The 24,978-nt window shown below is 39.9% G+C and overlaps 1 protein-coding gene across 1 annotated transcript; it reads left to right on the top strand.

The window, feature by feature from the left end:
- The first annotated feature begins 480 nt into the window (after positions 1 to 480).
- On the top strand, positions 481 to 23,309 carry chrna9a (cholinergic receptor, nicotinic, alpha 9a). The gene is made up of 6 exons (XM_046842702.1): positions 481 to 533; positions 3,175 to 3,320; positions 13,534 to 13,688; positions 16,525 to 16,708; positions 18,590 to 18,944; positions 22,054 to 23,309. The coding sequence occupies exons 1-6, from the start codon at positions 509 to 511 to the stop codon at positions 22,827 to 22,829; spliced, it is 1,641 nt and encodes a 546-aa protein (XP_046698658.1). The 5' UTR covers positions 481 to 508; the 3' UTR covers positions 22,830 to 23,309.
- Positions 23,310 to 24,978: the final 1,669 nt, after the last annotated feature.

Genomic DNA, 24,978 nt, shown 5'->3' with positions numbered 1-24,978 from the left:
ATGAAGCTACATAAAGTGCATCGAGAGCAACCGAGTGCAAACAGTGCAGACAAAAAAACAGTGCAGACAGACAACACAAGTGTGGGACAAATCCACATAACACAAAATACAAAATAGTGCCAACCAGTAAATCTACTGTATACTGTGATTATACAGTACTGTGCAAAAGGGGACTATAAAGGACTATGAACAAAGAGTATTTGTAACCAGAAACACAATGCAGTGCAAAAACAGCAGTAGCAGCAGTCAAGAGGTGCAAAAAAACAGCATGTAAACAGAATAATATGATTAAATATAAATAATAATAAAAAATGGTGGTGGAATGGATTGAGATGAGTAATGAGTGCGTGTTAAGTTCAGGTTGTACAGTTCAGTAACACACAGTTCAGTGAGTGTGTGTGTGTGTGTGTGTGTGTGTGTGAGAGTTTCAGTTTCAGTTCAGTTCTGTGTTGAGAAACCTGATGGCTTGCGGGAAAAAGCTGTTGCACAGTCTGGATGTGAGGCCCGAATGCTTCAGGACTTCTTTCCTGATGGTAGGAGAGTTATATGTGTGTGAGGGGTGTGTGGGGTCGTCCACAATGCTGTTGATTTCGCGTATGCAGTGTGTGGTGTAAATGTCCGTGATAGAGTGGAGAGAGACTCCGATGATCTGTCCTCACTATCCTCTGTTGGGTCTTGCGATCCGAGACAGTGAAGTTCCAAAAGTCAAGTCAAGTCAAGTCATTGTCATTGACTTGACTATGTTATTGTCATTTCAACCATACATAGCTGACGCAGTACACAGTGAAATGAAACAGCGTTCCTCCTGGAAACTATAGACTTCTTCGACATGGGGAAGATGGTCGTTGTCTTGAGGCACGTAGGAACAACCTTGCTGCTCAGGGAGATGATAAAGATGTCAGTGAAGAGTCCTTTGCTCATTTGCTCATCAAGAGTCCTTTGCTTATTTGTCCTGTTTTACCTGCTGTCTTATTCTTGTTCTCCTTGTGCTCATGGTTTATGTTCCTCTTACATTTCTGAATTTTGTTTTATATTCGTTGAAATGCCTCACAGTATTTAAGTATGATTATGTCACATGTCACGAGGAAGCAGTGCAGGTGTTACTGCATGTTGCCCTAGGAACACTATCCTTAAGTAACGTGTTACCAGATATTGTAAGATGAGATGAGCCTGTGACTTCAACAAACACTTTACATTAAATCTGAATTTTAATATTTCAAATACTCTACCAGGTGATGGCATTTTTCTGTCATGCTAATGCAACCCTGTGTTTGGAGATCATGATTTCACCTGGTTTCCTTAGATACTAAGAGAAAATGTGTGTATGTGTGTGTGTGTGTTCACATGCTATGTGATACCCCAGGTCTTGTTCCACAGACACAGGAAGATTGACATTCAGGCCTTGCTCTGTATGTAGTGTGCTGTAAAGTCAGCCTGTGCCTGAGCACTATGCGAGTAGCGCACACCCATAGCTGTGGCTTTTAAATCCTGCCCCTACTGAGGTATTTAATCTATTTGTTTTTGTCGTTTTGGTCAACTTGATTTAAGTATAAAAAAAAGATGAAGGTTTGCATTCTTGGACTTCTTATCAGTATGCGACTTCATGGTGAGTAGTGACTAATGTTGCATGATAGTGAATTATATAATTTTACTGTAATAAAAATTTCCTAAACAAACATAATTTTATGAAGTAAATAAATAAATGTTGTATAATTAATGCTGTAACTACAGTATGGCACCTACTTGATATAGTGAAGTTTTCTCTGAAGAGATGTTTAATATCCAAGTAACTCTGTATCCAGTAACAGCACTTTACAACAGAGCCATTCATGACCAGCAGTCTAATTAAACAAAATTGTCAATGGTCTCTGGATGGGAGGATTATTGCATTACTCTCTTTCTCTCTCTTGAAAGAATGCCAATAACCATTAATGAGGGTATGTAATACAATGTATGTGGCAGAGAGCTTTTACTGTAGATCCGGGTTTGTAGACTCTGTGACATAAAGAGCAGCTCATAAACAGGTAGTGTCTGGATTTATGTGTCTTGGAGGAAGCATGTGCTACACTTCACTAGCCTTAGTTTGTAGCTAGTGGATAGGAAATATTGAATAACCAGAATGTGAGAAAAAAGAAGATAAAAAAATCTGTCATCTTACCCCTGCTTCAAGAAAGTTATTGTACATCATACACACCTGCCATTTAGATTTTTTTGTCCTATGACAGTACAAACCTATTATGTTTCACTTCTTAAGTTAATATGTATATTGGTCATTTCTTAGGCAGTTTTTTACGTGATTAAAAATATCAGTAATGTTTATGAATATACCTTTGTGTTTTTATGTACATGATACTATATGCTGAGGTTGTAAAATGTTCTACTCAAGTAAAAGTACTGTTATTTGAATGACATTTTACTTAAATACATGTAAAGTTACCAGTCTTAAAATCTACTAAAGTACAAGTAAAAGGTAGGTCATTTAAAATTTACTCAGCGTGAAATTTACTTTCTAATTGTTTATAATTAAAGGAACTCCTTTACAAGTTAAAGTGCAATAACAAAAACAAAAAACACCAACCCATGACGAGTCTAATGTAAGTTCTCAGCAGCAAAAAAAGTTTATAATGTCGTTTATGATAAGAGAAATTGCAAATGCAGATTCAGGATTCAGACAATACGTGCACACATTGAACAACTTTGGATTTGACAGCATTTCGCTCTCAGTCAAGTCTGCATAACTGCCGTCTGTCTTGTCCGTCTCCATCTTTCTTTTTTGTGAGTTTAGCATGTTTGTTCTCTGTCCATCAATCAATCAGCGCAGTAGTTTTTCCGGGCCTTGATTTTTCCCCCTACATTATTTTTATTTATTTAATGATTTATTTATTTATTCAAATATTATTATTTGTTATCTGATATTATTTAAAATTATTTAAAATTAATTTTAAATGTTTTTTTTAACCAAAAAATACTTAAGTAAAATAACAGAATTAAACATTTTTTTACATTTAAAATTCATCTAAAAACCTAAATTGTTACTTTCCAATTTTGACTATGTGTGTGTTTGATCACATCAACTCTTGTATTCTGTTGTTCAAAATGCAAACCAAACCAGTGTAAAATCCACCTGTACTAAATCTCTTTCTGTCCCCATTACTCTCTCTTTTTTTACTGCAGTGGCGCTATCTGCTCAAGGCCGCTACGCTCAGAAGCTTCTCAACAATCTGATGGATAATTACTCTAAGGCTTTGAGGCCTGTGGAGGACACGGACAAGGCTCTTAATGTTACATTGCAGATTACACTCTCGCAGATAAAAGATATGGTGAGGTCACCCCCTCCACACACACACACACATACACCCCCACCATATACACGCGTACACACATGTGCACACATCATAAGCAGTAACTACAGAGAGATGGCTTTGTAAGATGGTGAGAAAACTTCTCAGCTCTAACCATTGTCTCTGATATTTAGGTCAACAGCAGTAATGCAAAACATGCCACCTCCAGCTTCCTCTTGGTCTTCTTGTGGTTGATTTAAAGTACATTCACTATGCCCTTCTGCCTGCAGTGATGAAACCGCATACAGTATGACACAGATTTTAGGTCGTGATTCTGCCTAACTATATTTTACTGTTTCATTTAAAAGCTTATCCAACTGAAAAGTTGTACCACCTTTTTAATACAAAAGAGTTTGATATAATATGTAAATAAAACACAGAATGCAATGATTAGCAAATCTAATAAACCTGTATTTTATTCTTAATAGAACATGGAAAACATATCAAATGTTTAACTTGAGCAAAAGAGTAAATATATTTTTGAAAAAATAAGCTAATTTTGAATTTGATGGCTGCAACACGTCTCAAAAAAAGTATTTAAAATTTAAGTTTAAGTTTAATTTAAGTTATTAAAATTAAACAGTTAGAGAAACATTTTACATCTAATCAGGTTAATTGATAACAGGTCAGTAGGATGACTGGGTATAAATAGTGTATCTTAGAGGCAGAGTCTCTCAGAAGTAAAAATAGAATAGAATAGCCTTTATTTGTCACATATACATTACAGCACAGTGAAATTTGTTCTTTGCATATCCCAGCTTGCTCAGAAGCTGGGGTCAGAGCGCAGGGTTGGCCAAGCAAAGAGGGATAAGGGCCTTGCTTAAGGGCCCAAGAGTGGCAGCTTGGCAATACCAGGGCTTGAACCTCCCAGGGCTTGCACCTCCCGATCAGTAACCCAGCACCTTAACCACTAAGCTACCACTCTCCCATAGGCAGATGGGCAGAGCTTCACCAATCTGTGAAAGTCTGTGTCTACAAATTGTGGAAAATTTTCAGAATAATGTTCCTTAACAAATTGCAAAACAGTTGAATATAATTTACAGAGCATAATAGAGCCCTGCGTGGGACTGTTTTCTTAATCCCAATCCCACTGAATTTGTGACCATTACCGCCCGCTTCTGCAACGTGTGCGTCCCGCTCCCGCAAAGTGTGTGTCCCGCTCCCGCAAAGTGTGTGTCCCGCTCCCGCAAAGTGCGTTTTCCGCTCCTGCAACGTGTGTGTCCCTCTCCTGCAATGTGTGTGTCCCGCTCCTGCAAAGTGTGTGTCCCACTCCTGCAACGTGTGTGTCCTGCTCCTGCAAAGTGTGTGTCCCACTCCTGCAACGTCTGTGTCCCGCTCCCGCAAAGTGTGTGTCCCGCTCCCGCAAAGTGTGTGTCCCGCTCCCGCAAAGTGTGTGTCCCACTCCCGCAACGTGTGTGTCCCACTCCTGCAACGTGTGTGTCCCGCTCCCGCAACGTGTGCTAATACACGTCAGGGCTGCGATTAACTTACAGAATAATAACAAACATAAACCATTAAACTTTAGCAATGCTTTTAGTAAAGCACTGCACATAAAAAACACTGGGATTTTTATAAAAAAATTTTAATAGCCTTAAAACACTAACTTAAACAACTTTCAAACAAAACATTACCACTAGCGGAATCTGCGTGATGCCAGGATTCATGCTATATTTGTTTGACCGCCAACTCCCATCCACAACAAAAGTAAAACCACTTGGTCTCACAAGATTTGTGTTGGGACCCCATGGGATCTCAATCCCTATGCAGTACATAATATCATCAAATATAATATAATCAAAAGTTTGAAAGAATCTGGAGAAATCTTTGTGCAGAAGGGACAAGGGGTGAAAATCAATATTGGGCCTTTGATCTTTGGGCCCTCACATGGCACTGCATTAAAAACAGTCATGATTCTGTAATGGAAATCACTGCATGGGCTTATAATCACCTTCAAAAATGTCTGTAAACACAGTTTGCCATGTCATCCACAAATGTAGATGAAATATCTAACATGCAAAGAAGAAGCCATTGGTGAACATGATCCAGAAACGCTTCTGTCCTCTCTGGGCCAATGCTCATTTAAAATGTACTTGTATAATACTTGTACAATTAAAATGTACTTTGACAAAGAGGAAAACTGTTCTGTGGTCAGAAATGTATTTTTGGAAACCTCCAAAAGTAATTACCGTAATTTCCGGACTATAAAGCGCATTATATATAAGCCGCACCCACTGAATTTTACAAATATTTTTATTTTTAACATGAATAAGCTGCACCTGTCTATAATATATATTTATATACTATATATATTAGTGTCTACACTAATGTACTTTACACAGGCTTTAACGAAAGACACAGTACACACGGTGTAACGGTAGAAATATGTTGCGCTTCCTTTAGGAGCATAGCATAGCGAGCTCTCCCTTCACCCTGACTCAACGCGTTACAACGGCTTGTATCTAAACAGTAGCCGACCAAGAAAGTCATTGTTCACTGTCTTCCTCCTTCCTTTCACAACTATTTCTCTCGGGAGTTTATCTTTTGGCGTTGTCATGCGTTTAAAAATCACCCGATGGAAGTTTTTTCTCCCGATGCCGTGCAGCTCAGAACACAGGTGAGGTGCGTTTTTTTGTTTCCGTTCGGAAATTTCATTGGTCTAATGTTATGGGGTTCAGTTTTTTGGCTTGAAGTTTGTGAAACCGGGAAAAACCCAGGAAAAATCCATAGCCGCTTCGTTGTTTAAGCCACAGGGTTCAAAACGTGGGAAAAAAGTAGCGGCCTATAGTCCGAAAAATACAGTAAGACTAAAGAGGAGAGGGACCATCCAGCATGTTATCAGCGCTCAGTACAAAAAGCCACAAACATGATGTTATGGCAGTGCATTAGTGCCTAAATGGGCAGCTTGTACATTTGGAAAAGCTTTGTCAATGCTAAACAGTATATACAGGTTTTAGATGGGTTTATACAGGTCTTTTGTTTTTTTAGTGAAGGCCTTGCATATTTGAGCAAAATTACTATTCTATTACAATAGCATGACTTTGTAGTAGTCCAGGTGCTGAACTGGCCTGCCTGCCATCTCCACCTTTCACCATTTAAAAACATTTGGCGCATCATGAAACAAAAAATACAACAAAGGACACTCAGAACTGGTGAGCAGCTGGAATCCTATAACAGACACATATAGGACAACATTCTTCTCCCAAATCTTCACTGGTATTCTTATTTCCCAGATGTATACAATTAAAAAAACACAATAAATGTGGCACTTTTGCATCCAGGCGGACAGCCGAGGGCAGTAGTTTGCAAAAAATATCTTTGTGATCCCGAAGAGAGGGAGCAAATGTGTGAAAGCGGCTCTTTTACCGTTGAGGAACAACGGGATACGAATTTTGTCTAAAATAGACGATTATCTGATATGCTTCTCATTGAGAGAGCGAGCGATCAGAGATGCGAAGAGCGTGGTCACGCATCTCTACAACTTAGGATTCAGAATAAACAGGGAAAAGAGCTGCCTTAAACCTGCGCAGTTCGCTTAATATCTAGGGCTCAGTATAGATTCCCTCTCCTATCAAGTCACGCTGACAGAGAGGAGAATTGCATCTCTCATACAGTGTCTCTCCCGTTTTCAGACGGGGACTTTAGTCCCATTCAGAGTGTGCTTACGGATGCTGAGTTTAATGGCCTCTGTAATTTCTGTAGTACATTTGGGACTTCTCATGATGAGAAATTTCCAGCGATGGGTTGCGCATCTGCGGTTGTGTCCCCGGTGACATCTCAGTTGACCGGTTAGAGTAACGCATGCATGCATCAAAAAGCTCTGCCAATGGAGAAACCCCGCGACTCTTCGGTCAGGGATTCCCTTGGGGGTGGTGTTGTCGAGAGTTACTATAATGACGGACGCATCCCTAGTGGGCTGGGGAGTGACCTTAATGGGCAGAGCTGTGAATCCTGAGACATATAAACTACTTGGAGTTGTTGACATTGATTCTAGTGCTGAAACATTTTCTGACCTTCATAAAGGGTCAACATGTCCTAGTGAAAACCAACAATTTCACGGTGGTCTCTTACATCAACCGGCAGAGAGGCATACGCTCCCTCCAGTTGCATCAGTTGGCAAGAAAACTGATAATGTTGACACAAGGTTCTTATCTATTAGAGCCACTCATGTCCCAGGCATATGGAAAAGGTGTGCGGATTTATTGTTCCCCTATACGGGGAATGGAAGCTGCACACCTAAGTGGTGGAGCAGATATGGCAGAGATACAGCCGGGCTGCTGTAGATCACTTCGCCTCATGAGAAAAAGCTCAGTGTCCTCTGTACTTCTCTCTAAGGTACAAAAATGCACCGTTGGGTGTGGACGCCCATGGCCGAATGTCCTTGCATTCTATCCATTGAGCTTGATTTCCCCCATTCTAGTCAGAGTCAGGGAACTGGGCTTGTCACTGGTTCTGATAGCTCCACGCTGGGCATCCAGACACTGGGTCGCTGAGATAGTTCAACTGCTGTCAGATCAGCCGTGGCCACTCCCTTCACGGAGGGACCTCCTGTCCCAGGCGGGAGGGGAGATTTTTCATCCACACCCAGACAGGATAGCTCTCTGGGCCAAGCCCGTGAAAGGTGGAACTTGAGTGTTGCAGTTTAACCCCCATCAGTTATACACACTATTCAGAGTGCCATAGCCTTATCTACTAGCACACTTTATAACAATAAATGGCGAGTCTTTGAAGAGTGGTGCAGCCATAGCCACATTGTCTCTTTCCAGTGTTCAGTGGGAGACATTATATTTTCTCCAGGATTTGCTGGACAAAAGGAAAGCTTTTTCTACTTTGAAAGTATATCCAGCAGCTATTTCTGCATGTCATGTCGGGTTTGGCAACAAGCCTGCAGGTTGGCACCCTTTAATAAGTCGTTTTATGAAAGGAGCACGCCGTAAGAGGCTGGTGTCTAGACAGATGGTTATACTGTGGGATCTGCCTTTGCTCTTGGAGGCCCTTTCTCAACACCCTTTCGAGCCATTCGATTGCATAGGGTTGAAATTTCTTTCTCTTAAGACGACGCTGCTTGTGGCTCTGGTGACAGCTAAGCGTGTGAGTGAGCTGCAAGCCTTTTCTGTCAGTCCATCCTGTTTTAGTTTGTCCCAGGGCTCTTAAATGTTTCCTTTTGCCCTAACCCGGCGTTTGTACCTAAAGTACTGGATTCTTCTTATAGATGTCCCATTGCAGAGCTTTCGGCTTTCCACCACCCTCCATTCTCTTCTTGGTAGGAGGAGAGGTTGAATTCTTTGTGTCCAGTGCGGACTCTCCATACATATGTCAAGAGAACAGCAAGCTTCAGGAAGAATGACTAGCTATTTGTGTCTTGGGCTGCTCCTCAGAAGGGAAAGCCATTGTCAAGACAGCGACTGTCCCACTGGATTGTTGAGGCTATATCTCTAGCATATGAATGCAGAGGTTCTCAGGTGCCTGAGGGTCTAAGGGCCCATCATGGGCACTACTTAAGGGAGTTTCTGTTCAGGAAATTTGTGCGGCAGCTAGTTGGGCTACGCCACAGACTTTTGTGCAATTTTATAGATGGAATGTGTCTCAATCATCCTTAGCACATGCAGTGCTAGGAGCCAGAAGGTCAGAGCCCATGTAATTTGGTATAGCGGGATCATGTGCAATCCGGGAGTGGTCTATAGGTCCCATAGTGAAACACAGAGCAAAGTAAGAAAAATAATGATGCTTTACTAAACTTAATCCCTGGTTCTTTGATAACAGAGTGAGGTGTTTCACTATGGGAAGCTCCTATGACACCACGTCTGTCTTGAAAGACAGGTCAACCTGTCTGTTTTTTTATTTTTATACCAAATATCACTAAAATTGCATTTCTCTCTCAAAAGATCTGTGGAAATTTTGAGAGAAAATCATGCCAGTAACAAAAAGCTGATTGGCTGTTGAATGTTGGTCTGATTTGTAGTTGTAATACAGCAAGTTATATTTGGACTAGCAAAAGAAAGAACTACAACACCATGGAAACTAACAAACAAATACATTCTAACATGAAGGTGGTGAAGTTGAATTAATGAATGAACACAATTGAACAATCAAAATCAAATTATCCAGCCATCAGCAGCGTTTTAGCCTATTTTCTTAGGGTTCATTTTCACTGGAATGGTTTGATAGGATTCATTCAAATTGCAGATTCTTTTTTACAAGTTTCAGAAAAGGCCTTGAGTATAATTTGATATTTTACTTGATAATAACTTGGTTATACTTGATTCCACAATGTACCTATGAGTGTGTGCATGACTAGATTTGTTTTTATTAACTGTGCGATCTTGTGAGGCATTAGCGGCTGTTTGTGGTTTGGGGTTTTACTTATCGCATCAGTGCAAAAAAAAATAATCTTTTATTTGTGATTTTATCATTCATATTTTGTCAGACTGCTTAGATCTTAGCAGCTTTATTTTTTCTTCTGAAACCAACTGAGAGTTTCCTTGGCTGTGAGTTTGGGATCACTGTCTTGCTTAAATGCCCACCCTCGTTTCATCTTCATTATCCTGGTAGATGGCAGCAGATTTGAATCAAGAATGTCTCTGTAAATTTTTTCATTCATACTTCCTTTAATTATATGAAGTTTGCCAGTATTGTAGGCTGAACAACAGGCCCATATCACGATGTTCCCACATCCAAACTTCACTGTTGTTATGGTGGTTTTGGGGTGATGGTTACTGCCATTTGTCCTCCAAACATGGTGAATATTACATCATCCAAAAAATTTATCAAAAGAGTTCAATTTTGGTCTCATCTGACCAGACTATATTCTCCCAGTATTTCACAGACTTGTCCAAATTCTGGCAGCAAACTTTAAACAAGCTTCAACATGCTTTTTCTTCAGAAATAGAGTCTTGCGTGGTGAGCATTACTTATTGTTTTCTTTAAAACAATTGTACCCACTAATTTCAGGTCTTTCTGGAGCACTTGGTCATGGCTGGTTTATGGTTAAATGTTCTTTCCACTTCTGGATTATGGCCCCAGCAGAATGAACATTCAGAAGTTTAGAAATGCCATCAGCGTGTTTTGCAACAATGAGATGTTTCTTGTGTGACACCTTGGTAATGATGCAAAATATTTTTTATTGTGAAACAAACAAGAAATAAGACAAAAAAACAGAAAACTTGAGCGTGCATAACTATTCATGCCCCCAAAGTCAATACTTTGTAGAGCCAACTTTTGCAGCAATTACAGCTGCAAGTCTCTTGGGGTATGTATCTATAAGCTTGGCACATCTAGCCACTGGGATTTTTGCCCATTCTTCAAGGTAAAACTGCTCCAGCTCCTTCAAGTTGGATGGGTTCTGCTGGTGTACAGCAATCTTTAAGTCATACCACAGATTCTCAATTGGATTGAGGTCTGGGCTTTGACTAGGCCATTCCAAGACATTTAAATGTTTCACCTTAAACCACTCGAGTGTTGCTTTAGCAGTATGCTTAGGGTCATTGTCCTGCTGGAAGGTGAACCTCTGTCCCAGTCTCAAATCTCTGGAAGACTGAAACAGGTTTCCATCAAGAATTTCCCTGTATTTAGCGCCATCCATCATTCCTTCAATTCTGACCAGTTTCCAAGTCCCTGCTGATGAAAAACAGCATGATGCTGCCACACCATGGGATGGTGTTCTCGGGGTGATGAGAGGTGTTGGGTTTGCGCCAGACATAGCGTTTTCCTTGATGGGAAAAAAGCAAAATTTTAGTCTCATCTGACCAGAGTACCTTCTTTCATATGTTTGGGGAGTCTCCCACATGCCTTTTGGCGAACACCAAACGTGTTTGCTTATTTTTTTCTTTAAGCAATGGCTTTTTTCTGGCCACTCTTCCGTAAAGCCCAGCCCTGTGTAGTGTACGGCTTAAAGTGGTCCTATGGACAGATACTTCAATCTCCGCTGTGGAGCTTTGCAGCTCCTTCAGGGTTATCTTTGGTCTCTTTGTTGCCTCTCTGATTAATGCCCTCCTTGCCTGGTCCAGGAGTTTTGGTGGGCGGCCCTCTCTTGCCAGGTTTGTTGTGGTGCCATATTCTTTCCATTTTTTAATAATGGCTTTAATGGTGCTCCGTTGGATGTTCAAAGTTTTGGATATTTTTTTATAACCCAACCCTGATCTGTACTTCTCCACAACTTTGTCCCTGACCTGTTTGGCGAGCTCCTTGGTCTTCATGGTGCCGCTTGCCTGGTGGTGCCCCTTGCTTAGTGGTGTTGCAGACTCTGGGGTCTTTCAGAACAGGTGTAAATATATATACTGAGATCATGTGACACTTAGATTGCACACAGGTGGACTTTATTTTAGTAATTACGTGTGTAGGCAGTGCAGGCAGGGTGGAGTGGGTGGAGAAGAGTGACAGGAGTGATTTGTGATAGTAGGGTATCTGCAAAAATGAAAGGGAAAGTTTATAGGACTGTGGTGAGACCTGCAATGTTGTATGGATTAGAGACAGTGGCATTGAGTAAAAGACAGGAGGTGGAGCTGGAGGTAGCAGAGCTGAAGATGTTGAGGTTTTCGTTGGGAGTGACGAGGATGGATAAGATTAGAAATTAGTTTATTAGAGGGACAGCGCATGTAGGATGTTTTGGTGACATGGTGACATGAGATGGTTTGGACATGTGCAGAGGAGGGACATGAATTATATTGGTAAAAGAATGCTGAGGATGGAGCCACCAGGTAGGAGGAAAAAAGGAAGGCCAAGAAGGAGGTTCATGGATGTGGTGAGGGAAGACATGCAGGTAGTTGGTGTAAAAGAGGCAGATGTAGAGGACAGGGTGGTATGGAGACGGATGATCCACTGTGGCGACCCCTAATGGGAGCAGCCGAAAGAAGAAGAAGAAGACGTGACTTCTGAAGGTAATTGGTTGCACCAGATCTTATTTAGAGGCTTAATAGCAAAGGGGGTGAATACATATGCACGCACCACTTTTCCGTTATTTATTTTTTTGAATTTTTTGAAACAAGTTATTTTTTTCATTTCACTTCACCAATTTGGACTATTTTGTGTATGTCCATTACATGAAATCCAAATAAAAATCAATTTTAATTCCAAGTTGTAAGGCAACAAAATAGGAAAAACGCCAATACGTCAATACTTTTGCAAGGCACTGTATATAGGCCATTAGTTGGGACTGAACCAGCTGATATTAATTTGCACTAAGACAGGGCAGGATTGCTTTCTAATTACTGATTAATTTTAGCTGGTGACTTGGCTTCCCATAGCTTCCTTTTTTCACCTCCCTTTCATCCTGTGCTCAATACTGTTTCTATGTGTCATTTCATATTATTACACATAACTTCATTTATGGACATCTATGATTTCTTTGCATGTGTGGATTACATGGGTTGTTACTAACATCTGGTAAAGATTACATGTCAATAGCACCTTAAGAAATATATTTACTGAAAAAAATTGTGACGTGTTCAATACTTATTTTACCCGCTGTTCTTGTTTAACCTCCACATCCTGCACACCTGTTGGTAACAACCCATGTAATCCACACATGCAAAGAAATCAAACATCATAGATGTCCATAAATGAAGTTATGTGCATTGAAAATGCACAATTTAAAATTTCTGAAGAAGAAATTTAGAATTGTGCATTTTCAATCATTGTGATCCAAACCTGGGTACATCGTTTGGGCTCTTACCTGGGGACAGGTGGTAGAAGCAGCCACTAAACCTGATGCCTCTGCTTTAATCACTGGCCCACCATAGGCACCTCTTCACATATCCACTCTGGACTAGATCAGATGGTCACAAGTTAAAATCCCAGCACCACCACTGCTGGACCCTTGATCAAGGCCCTTAACCCTCTATTGCTCACTTGTAAGTTGCTCTGGATAAGAGAGTTCTGTAGATGCTGTAAATGTAAATTATCTATTAATAAAAAACCTATCTCAGTTTTTCAGCAAACTGGGGCCACAATGATGGAACTAGGAACAATGGGTCCAGGGACTTGGGTTAGTTCTAATGGCTGAAACAGCCTGATAGCCAACAGTAATCTGTTGCCAAAATCCTAATTCTATACTCTATTTTAACCACTTTACCACTGCTGGAGTATCAGTGTGGTTAGAATTTTATGGAATGATGGATTGATGAATGAATGATGAATGAATATTGGCAGCGAATTAAACTTTTTTTTTATGGCAAATGTATATATCTTTTGTTGATAGGATGAGAGAAACCAGGTGCTGACCACATATTTATGGGTGCGGCAGATCTGGCATGATGCGTATTTACGGTGGGATAAAGATGAGTATGATGGTCTGGAGGTCATCCGCATCCCTAGTGATCTGGTCTGGAGACCCGACATTGTCCTTTACAACAAGTAACGCAGTTTATAATTCTTATATATATATATATATATATATATATATATATATATATATATATATATATATATATATATATACACACAAATATTTGCTTTTTTTTGAACCAGCGTTTCTTTTGTTAATCAATAACCATGCTTAGCTGCCTGTAGCATTATAATCTCATAGTAGTAGTAGTAGTATGTAACCACATACACAGCTCGGGCATACCATTATGACCACCTGCCTAATATTGTGTTGTTCCCCCTTTTTCTGTCAATGACCCTGTCACCAGTTCACCACTGTTCCTACCTTGGAGCACTTTGGATAGATACTGACCACTGCAGATTTTGAAAAGCCAACAAGAGCTGCAGTTTTGGAGATGCTCTCACCCAGTTGTCTAGCCATCACAATTTGGTCCTGGTCAAACTCGCTCAAATCCTTACGCATGCCAATTGTTCCTGCTTTTAACACATCAAATTTGAGGACAAAAATTTTTACATGCTGCCTAATAATATCCCACTCGCCAAGAGTTGCCATGATGAAGAGATCTTCTTCTTCTTCTTTCGGCTGCTCCCATTAGGGGTCGCCACAGCAGATCATCCGTCTCCATACCACCCTGTCCTCTACATCTGCCTCTTTCACACCAACTACCTGCATGTCTTCCCTCACCACATCCATAAACCTCCTCCTTGGTCTTCCTCTTTTCCTCCTTCCTGGTGGCTCCATCCTTAGCATTCTTCTACCAATATAACTCATGTTCCTCCTCTGTACAAGTCCAAACATCTCAATCTCGCCTCCCTCACCTTGTCACCAAAACGTCCTACATGGGCTGTCCCTCTAATAAACTAATTTCTAATCTTGTCCATCCTCATCACTCCCAATGACACCTATCACCACAGTCCTATAAACTTTCCCTTTCACTCTCACAGATACTCTTCTATCACACATCACTTCTGTCACTCTTCTCCACCCACTCCACCCCGCCTGCACTTTTTTCTTTACTCCCCTAACACACTTTCCATTACTTTGCACTGTTGACCCCAGGTACCTGAACTCCTCCACCTTCTCCACCTCTTCTCCCTGCAACCACACCACTCCACTGCCCTCCCTCTCATTTACGCACATGTACTCTGTCTTACTCCTACTGACTTTCATTCCCCTTCTCTCCAGCGCATATCTCCACCTCTCCAGGATCTTCTCAACCTGCTCACTACTCTCATCACAAATCACAATATCATCCGCAAACATCATAGTCCAGGGAGACTCCTGTCTGACCTCGTCCGTCAACCTGTCCATCACCACTGCAAACAGAAAAGGGCTCAGGGCCTATCCTTGATGCAGTCCAACCTTCCCCCTTCCCCAGTCTGTCGTTCCTACTGCACACTTCACTGCTGTCACACTGTCCTCATACATGTCCTGCACCACCCTCACATACTTCTCTGACACACCTGACTTCCTCATACAATACCAGCCATGATGAAGAGATAATCAGTGTTATTTACTCACCAGTCATAATGTTATTATGTCATAATATGCCTGATTGTTGTAGTATACACTCACCGGCCACTTTATTAGGTACACCTTACTAGTACCGGGTTGGACCCCCTTTTGCCTTCAGAACTGCCTTAATCCTTCATGGCATCGATTCAACAAGGTACTGGAAACATTCCTCAGAGATTTTGGTCCATATTGAGATGATAGCATCACGCAGTTGCTGCAGATTTGTCGGCTGCACATCCATGATGCGAATCTCCCGCTCCACCACATCCCTAAGGTGCTCTATTGGATTGAGATCTGGTGACTCTGGAGGGCATTTCAGTACAGTGAACTCTTTGTCATGTGCAAGAACCCAGTCTGGGATGATTCGTGCTTTATGACATGACACGTTATCCTGCTGGAAGTAGCCATCAGAAGATGGGTACACTGTGGTCATAAAGGGATGGACATAGTCAGCAACAATACTCAGGTAGGCTGTGGCGATGACACGATGCTCAATTGGTACTAATGGGCCCAAAGTGTGCCAAGAAAATATCCCCCACACCATTACACCACCACCACCAGCCTAAACCGTTGATACAAGGCAGGATGGATCCATGCTTTCATGTTGTTGATGCCAAAGTCTGACCCTACTATCCGAATGTCGCAGCAGAAATCCAGACTCATCAGACCAGGCAACGTTTTTCCAATCTTCTATTGTCCAATTTTGGTAAACATGTGCAAATTGTAGCCTCAGTTTTCTGTTTTTAGCTGTCAGGAGTGGTACCCGGTGTGGTCTTCTGCTGCTGTAGCCCAGCCGCCTCAAGGTTCGATGTGTTGTGCATTCAAAGATGCTCTTCTGCATACCTCGGTTGTAACGAGTGGTTATTTGAGTTACTGTTGCCTTTTTATCAGCTCGAACCAGTCTGGCCATTCTCCTCTGACCTCTGGCATCAACAAGGCATTTGTGCACACAGAACTGCCACTCACTGGCATATTTTCTCTTTTTCAGACCATTCTCTGTAAACCCTAGAGATGGTTGTGCGTGAAAATCCCAGTAGATCAGCAGTTTCTGAAATACTCAGACCAGCCCGTCTGGCACCAACAACCATGCCACATTCAAAGTCACTTGAATCACCTTTCTTACCCATTCTGATGCTCGATTTGAACTGCAGCAGATCGTCTTGACCATGTCTACATGCCTAAATGCATTGAGTTGCTGCCATGTGATTGGCTGATTAGAATTTTGCGTTAACGCGCAGTTGGACAGGTGTACCTAATAAAGTGGCCGGTGAGTGTATGTTCTGTTAAATAAATACAAAATCTGGCTACATGTACATGTAAATTTTCTTTCATGCTTTCTCTTTTTTTCAGTGCTGATGAAGAAGACTCGTCAGGCCCTCCTGACACTAATGTAGTGTTACGGTACACAGGTGAAATCACATGGGATGCTCCTGCAATCACAAAGAGCACATGCGTGGTGGATGTCTCCTATTTCCCTTTTGATAGCCAGCAGTGCAACCTTACTTTTGGCTCTTGGACTTACAATGGCAACCAGGTGATACATAACAGAGACACTAACAAAATAAATACACACTGTAAATATATGTTTTAAAAACATGAAAAAGTGCAAGAGGTAATTACTCAACTTAGTAAATATGAGGTTTAGTGCTTGTGAGTAAGAAGAGTCCGTATAATAGTGTTTAGTATCTGCTTCCATGCACTGCATTTGAATAGTCTTATGTGGATACAAGGGTTGTGCATCTCTATAACTGAGGCCGATGCGATTCACATCTCGATGATATCAGGGAACCACCAGCTTTGCCCTCCCACTAATCACTCTCACCTGTCTCTAATCTACTCTCCCCTTTATAAGGGCCCCATTTCCACTCGCTCACCGTCCGATCTATGGTTCACACTGGCGATCATCCCTGGACTACCCGCATTATGGATTATACCCGCATTACGGATTATACCCACTCTCCAGGTCGTTCTTATTCTCAAGCCTCTGCCTTGTGTATTCAAACAAATAAAGCGTTTAACCATACTCTGGTATAGTCAACAATTTATGGTCATTTTTTTGTTTGGTCCTCCTGCACTATGAGGTGCATTGGGCGGCAAGGGTCTGATGCGCATTGCTTTTACAAGGGCACAAGTGTGGCAGCCAGGCATGGCTGGGACTTAAATCAACAACCACTGGATCCAAATCTTTCACCACTAGGCTACCACCTCCCCTGCATAGCTACCGATATGACTACATATACATATGAAGCAGCTACCAATGCGATACGCTTCACCCCTATTACAATGCAGTGCAATATGATTTTGATTTGATTCAATGCACACAATGCAATTCAACGCAATACAATGCCACAAAAAAAATAATAATAATAATTATGCTATGCATTTCAATGTGGTACAGATAGTTCATGTTTATTTATTTGGTTCAGACAGACAGAAAATCATCAATTTACTTAAGTTCTGAGGTGGTGCTGAGAGAATGCGCTTGAGAAACAGTTTAGCAAGGAGAAATCAATCTACATATAAAATATTGGTCACAAATTATTGGTCACTCTGTAAATAATATAAGTATAGTGCATCTATTGATAATTACATGACAACGACAAAATCCCTCCTGCAGTGTGTGCAAACCTGGTGAAAAACTACAGGAAACGTTTGACCTCTGTAATTGCAAACAAAGGCTACTGTACCAAATATTAACATTGACTTTCTCAGGTGTTCAAATACTTATTTGCAGCTGTACCATACAAATAAATAGTTTAAAAATCATATATTGTAATTTCTAGATTTTTTTTTTAGATTATGTCTCTCACAGTGGACATGCACCTACGATGACAATTTCAGACCCCTCCATGATTTCTAGGTGGGAGAACTTGCAAAATAGCAGGGTGTTCAAATACTTATTTTCCTCACTGTATATATATATATATACAAACTGTACTTTCCCACGATTCTAAATTGCACTGTTCTTAAGGTCTCCAGATCTTATTTAAAGTTGTGCTACATAATTTATAACTAACTTTATTATAATTTTATAACTATAATAAATTTTCACTTTAACCGATGCAAATATGTTAAAAATGATGCCTTGCGATACAAATGCCAACTTTGATGCACACTTTTTTAAATTGATGCATCACATAGTTAAATTTTATGCCGATGCACCGCTGCGATTCGCTGAATATTACCATCCTAGTGGATACTGTAGATTTGTACTTACAAACTATTTTAACACACTGAATAACTGATTTCTGACTGATTTTTGACTGTATCTATTATTAAAAATATTATGACAGTAAAAAAATGAGTTAAATGGAAAATCTGACACAGACCTACAATACAGCATGAGCACATGTTACCACAATCTGCATATCTCATATCACATATATGATCATTCTTCTGCCCCGACTCACTCTAGGTGGACATTAACATGGGTGGTATGAAGAGTGGTGACCTCTCAGACTTTGTGGAGAACGTGGAATGGGAATGTCATGGCATGCCCGCTGTCAGGAATGTAATCATGTATGGCTGCTGCTCAGACCCATACCCAGACATCACCTACACAGTGCTTCTCAAACGGCGCTCCTCGTTCTATATATACAACCTGCTCCTCCCCTGCTTTCTAATCTCCTTCCTGGCACCACTTGGCTTCTATCTCCCGGCTGACTCTGGCGAAAAGGTCTCACTCGGAGTCACAGTGCTTCTAGCCCTCACAGTGTTCCAGATGATGGTGGCTGAAAGCATGCCACCGTCTGAGAGTGTGCCACTCATTGGTGAGTTTGGGGTGGGGGGGGTAGTTTTAATCCATTTAAATTTTCTACGTAGGACTTGTTTGTAGGTTTTGTTTCAAAGAGGAAAGAAATATGACATCATATAAAGTTGGCCAGCATTGCTTTTATCAAAAGGGAAGAGAGAACCTTTCTACCTTGTGAGCAGGATCAGCTATGTTCTCTTAGACTCATAGCCATGTATGTCGGTTTAAGGTTTCCGCTATAAGGCAAACATGAACTGCCACATGGGAAGTTATTGTTGTTATCCATCTTAATTTTGCACTTAACAAATACTAAACAATTAATCAGGTAGCATGTTACACACTTATAAACATTTACCAGGTATCCAAAGTCCACATTAATGCTAGAAGTACGTTCTTGTACACAGAGCTAATCTTTTTGATACCACCTCGTACTAAATTACTTTACTTTACTACAAAACAATGCAGTAGTTATCTTAGTAAGTTATTGTCTCACACCATATGCAGCTTGACACAGATGGCCTGCCTCTTGATGGTATTCTCTGCATTTGGAGGCTACTCTGTGCAGCTGGGGACGGTTTCTCATCAACGCCTTGGGTGGTTAAATGAAATTCTGGAGTAAGAACGGGAGCTTTGAGGATGGATTTTTACTGTAGTTAATGTCAACTGTCTGCTACATTGACTCAGGAATACAGTTTGCTTCCGATCATCATCACTGTACCCCGCAACATCGTATATCTGCAATAAATGGACATTCGGTGCAACCCAGATGAGAATGGGTTCCCTCTTGAGTCTGGTTCATCTCAAGGTTTCTTCCTTATGCCATCTCGGGGAGTTTTTCCTCGCCACAGTCGCCACCAGCTCGCTCATCAGGGACAAACTTACTTATATAGAACATATTCACTTTTAATCACCACATTATCTGTGTAAAGCTGCTTTGAGAAAATTTTCATTGTTTAAAGCGCTATACAAATAAAAATGAATCGAATTGAATTCCACAAAACTGTACTGGAGGGATGAACACCATTCTTTCCACATACACCAACCAGGCATAACATCATGACCACCTGCTTAATATTGTCGAGCATTAACAGTATTACCTTCTTCAGCAATTCGAGCTACAATAGCTCGTCTGTTGGATCCGACCACACGGGCCAGCTTTCGCTCCCCATAATTTAACAATGGCCTAAAAAAGAAACCGTGAGAAACCAACTCACAAATGTCCATTTGTTGTTGGATTTGGAGAGGGAGAGAGAGGGATAGAGAGAGAGAGAAAAGTGGTGACAGGGAGAGAAAGATATGGACTATTAAGTATCCTTATTTTTGTATAAAAGTTAAGGTCACTGTGCAGTTGAGGACTCCAGCAGGATTTGCTCTGGCAGCATAACTTAAAGTGAGAGCCAGAAGGTAACACAGATGTGAAGGATCTCTGAGATAAGAAACGACCCACCACACCATTGTCAACAAACCTGAATGAATGTGTTAGGGTGAGGGGATGACAACATACAAATATCTCAGTTCACAGAACACTCGATATCCATGATCCCTCTGATCTGCTCCTTTACCTAAAAAAATTCTACTGATAAAAGACTTGACTAAATAAATATGTTCTCAGCCTCGACTTGAACACTGAGACTGTGTTTGAGTCTCTAACACTTGGAAGTTTGAAGACATTGGAAGATTGTTCCATAACTGTAGGGCTTTATAAAGAAAGATCTGCCTTCTGCTGTAGTCTTCATTATTTGATGTACCAACAAATAGCCTGCACCTTTTGATCTAAGTAGGCATGGAGGATCATAATGGTACAGAAGTTCACTCAGATACTGTGACGCGAGACTGTTAAGTGATTTATACGTCAATAGTAGTATTTATAATTAGTGTGAGATTTAATTGGGAACAGTGTATACTGATTTAAACAGGGCTGATGTGGTCATATTTTCTAGATCTGGTAAGGACCCTTATTGCTGCATTCTGGACTAACTGAAGCTTATGTATGCACTTACTCGAACACCCAGAGAGTAAAGTGTTACAGTAGTCTAATCTAGATGTAACAAAAGCATCAACTAGTTTTTTTTGCATCCTGTAACAACATCGTATTTCAAATTTTAGCAATATTTCTAAGGTGAAAAACGGTGATCCCGGTAATATTATACACGTGAGCCTCAAAGGTAAGACTCGGGTCAACAATTGCACCAAGGTCTTGTACTGCTGCACACACTGAGACAGAACACCATCCACGTAATCTAAAAGTTTACTTCTAACTGCATGTGGTCCTAGTAAAAGTAAGTCTTATACGAGTTGAGCAAAAGGATGTTATCAAGCATCCCCTGTTTAATGTCCTTTACACACATCTCAACATTGTTAAGCTCATCTTTCTCATCTGGCTTTGCTGAAATATACAACTGTGTATCATCAGCACAGCAATGGAAGCTAATACCATGTTTACTTATATTTTGCCCAAAGGCAGCATATATAAAGAGAAAAGCAGTGGGCCTAAGACAGATCCTTGCAGCACAAGTTTAACTGAGAAAATGTGGAGAACTCACCATTTACATCAACCAAATGATAACGAACAGTCAGATATGACCTAAGCCAGGAGAGAGCTTTTACCTTCTTTCCAGCAACATTTTATAGTCTAGCAAGGAGGAGATTGTGATTAGTGGTGTCAAAACCTTGGAGAATTTTGGAGATAAAGGGGAGGATTGATATTAGCTTATAGTTGGACAGTTGAAGGGTCAAGGTCAGGTTTTTAATTAGGGGGTTGATAACAGCAAGTTTAAAAGATTAAGGTACATAAACAGTGCTACTAGAAGAGGTTTAATTACTTCTAGAATTATCTGTTTGAAGAAACTTGTAGGTATAGGATTGAGAATACAAGTTGATGATTTTGATGAGGAAATAAATGAAATTTATTCTCATTCTCAAAGTTATGAGAATTTATTCTCATTCTCAAAGTCATTCTCTTAAATAGGAATAAAGCTTTGTAATTGATTGTCCGTTATAATTATAGTGCTACAGGGTTTATTAAATACTTTGGATTTATATCAGTCATCAGGATTTTTTGCCTAATGTTTACATTATTATTTGTTAAAAATGTTATTGCTTATGTGCTGCATGTTTTTATGCCACAGGCAAATACTACATCGCAACCATGACAATGATTACAGCCTCCACCTCATTGACGATCTTCATCATGAACATTCACTTTTGTGGTGCCGAAGCCAAACCGGTGCCCCACTGGGCCAAAGTTCTAATTATAGACTACATGGCAAAGATTTTCTTTGTGTATGAGGTAGGGGAAAACTGCACCACTCCTCAAAGTGAACGTGTGCCATCTTTTCTTGAGGATCCCCTGGCTACTCTGGAAAATTACGACTATTTCTCCAGCAGTTTTTACAGCAATCATTTACATGACGAGTCAGTTAATCAGTATAACAGGTATAATAACGGTGGCAGAGACTGTCACCATGCCAGAAATAACCAGTCAAATGGCTATCAGTTCAATTCTCTGAACGCAACACATATACCACCACAGAAACCGCACCAGCCAAAATTCATACACCACATTGGCAGAGATGGTAATGCAGTAAACCTGAGGGAGGAGAAGCTGAGACAGGGTGATCTCTCTACACCTGAAAAACTCAACGGGTACACTTATGAACCGTACACAATGCAAGACTACAGTAAAAAGTCTAGCACTGAAGAGTGCATCTGTGTGTGTGCTCAGCACCAGAAAGTGGTGCAGAACATTGAGTACATCGCCAATTGCTTTCGGGAGCAACGATCAAACCAGGCCAAAGGAGCAGAGTGGAAGAAAGTTGCCAAGGTAATGGACAGGTTTTTCATGTGGGTGTTCTTCATCATGGTCTTTCTTATGAGCATCCTCATCATGGCCAAGGCTTCTTGAGATCCAAGTTGAAGATAGGGGTAATGTGTAAAGATATGTTCCATTCAGAAGAAGCTTAAAACAAAAAGAAATGATGTAGAAAATGAGGAACACTGTTCTTCATGCTACTAAAATAGTAATTTTACCTGCAGAAAATGATAATAGAAAATTGGAATAAAACCCATATCCATTGTGACATGGATTCTTGAGGTAGACTGAATTTAATTATGATGTATAGGTTGCTGCCTGACAGGTTCCAGAGTTTGATACTGAGCTTGGGTTAGTGTCTATGTGGTGTTTTTGTGCAAGTTATATACAGTATGTTTGCTTTCTGTGGGGTTTTCCATATCCCAAATGTCATGCCAGTAAGTGGAAACTATCACTTGCCCTTTAAATGTGAATGAGAGCATCTCAATGGTCCTGAGTGCTTACTGAATATGCTGAATAAATGAAAGTATAAAAATATGCTCTGTGTCTTCATAAAGGCTTTATATTAAACACAAATTTGAATGTACTCATTAAATTGTTTCTAGTTTTTCCCTGGATGCATGTACTGTATTACATACACTATATGGTCACTATATGCATATGCAACATCCCATTTCACATTCTAAAAACAATTCAGGGGATCTGTTTTGACCACTCAATTAAAAGTTTTGTTGCAAAATAAAAAAAATCAAACTTATTGATTTAGATAAATCTTTTATGTTGCAAACATTAATGCATTACATTAACACATAAGTGTTGGTAATATATAATTTGTGTTACTTTATATTAAACAAACTTCAAGTTGCAGTAACTGAATACATTTTTGTTTACAACGTGAGTTAAGAATAAAAATCTCTGTGGCCTCGCCCACTGAACATGCCTGGACAAGTTCTGTTGAGACAAGGGAACACATTGCTTAATTAATTTAGATATAAAACATGTTTTGAAGCAACTATGACTTTGTAATTAGTAATATTTTTAATTGTGTTAGGACAAATATTGATTTAGTTTATAGCGGTTTGGCTTCACTGCCAAATGGGGGGTATGGAGATGGATGATCCGCTGTGGTGAACTCTAATGGGAGAAGCCGAAAGAAGAAGATAATGGTATCATTGCTCATGATAAGTAGTGGATTTTCCAGATAACCTTATTATTGTGCTGTGATAATTGTGGTAAATAAAAACATTTTCTTTTTCTTTTCTTTCTGTTATCATAGTTTATTGAAACAATATAGCTGTTTTGATCAACTGAATTAAAAAGAGTGACAGTTTAAAAAGCATTCTCTAATTTTAACCTAAATGATCTCTAAAATACATATCTCTAAAAATAAAGATAACCAGTATTATTATTTGCTTTACAAGGACATTAAAGAGTTTAAGCAACGCCTGCATAAGCAATGATGCACATTGCTCTCGTCACTGACCACACTCTCAGATCTGCAGCCATTGTGGTTGAATGAACTGTGAACTGAAGATGCTGTGCTCTGTTGATGGGCATAATATAAATCCAAAGGAACTCAAATATACATTTGAGGTCTTTCAGAAACAGTTCTTTGAAATTGATAGTATGAGTTTTTGGAAGCTGTTTGGGAAGTTCAGTGTTTGTGGATCATCATTTTATTTGTTGTTTTCTATCAAGATTTAAATATTGCGTAGTGTAAAGCTGCTGTTTAATAAAAAAGTTAATTGTGTTAATTGAATTACTTTAGTTATTTAAGCTACATGAATGTAAAACCAATATGAAGTTAATAAAAACATCTGATTGGAACAACTTTTTTAAAAATTGTGTCAACTTAAAATACTTTGTTGAAAGTTATTGTAATTAGGCACATAACACCAAAAGATTTCTTCAAATAATATTAAGAAGATATTTGGGACAACTTAATTTTTTGATGATTTTATCTTTTATTTATCATCAAATTAAAAAAAAAATATTCTTATCAAATATTAAGTAGGCAACTAAACTAAAAAAAAAAAACTACAAAATAGTGGTGACTGTAAAAGAAAATCTGATACCCCTAACTAAATATAGTTTGCTGGTTAAAAACAATTTCATCATAAGTTGGCGGAACTCAAAAAGAATAATGGAGATGGTTGTTTTGTTTTTTTATGTTGAGCCAAAATATTACTTTTTAGAGTGCACATTTAGTTCCCATTTGCTGTTATAATAATCTCCTAATAAT

Source organism: Silurus meridionalis, chromosome 28, assembly GCF_014805685.1.
Source record: "Silurus meridionalis isolate SWU-2019-XX chromosome 28, ASM1480568v1, whole genome shotgun sequence".
NCBI classification, from domain to species: Eukaryota; Metazoa; Chordata; class Actinopteri; order Siluriformes; family Siluridae; genus Silurus; species Silurus meridionalis.
This window is presented reverse-complemented; position numbering and strand designations above follow the sequence as displayed.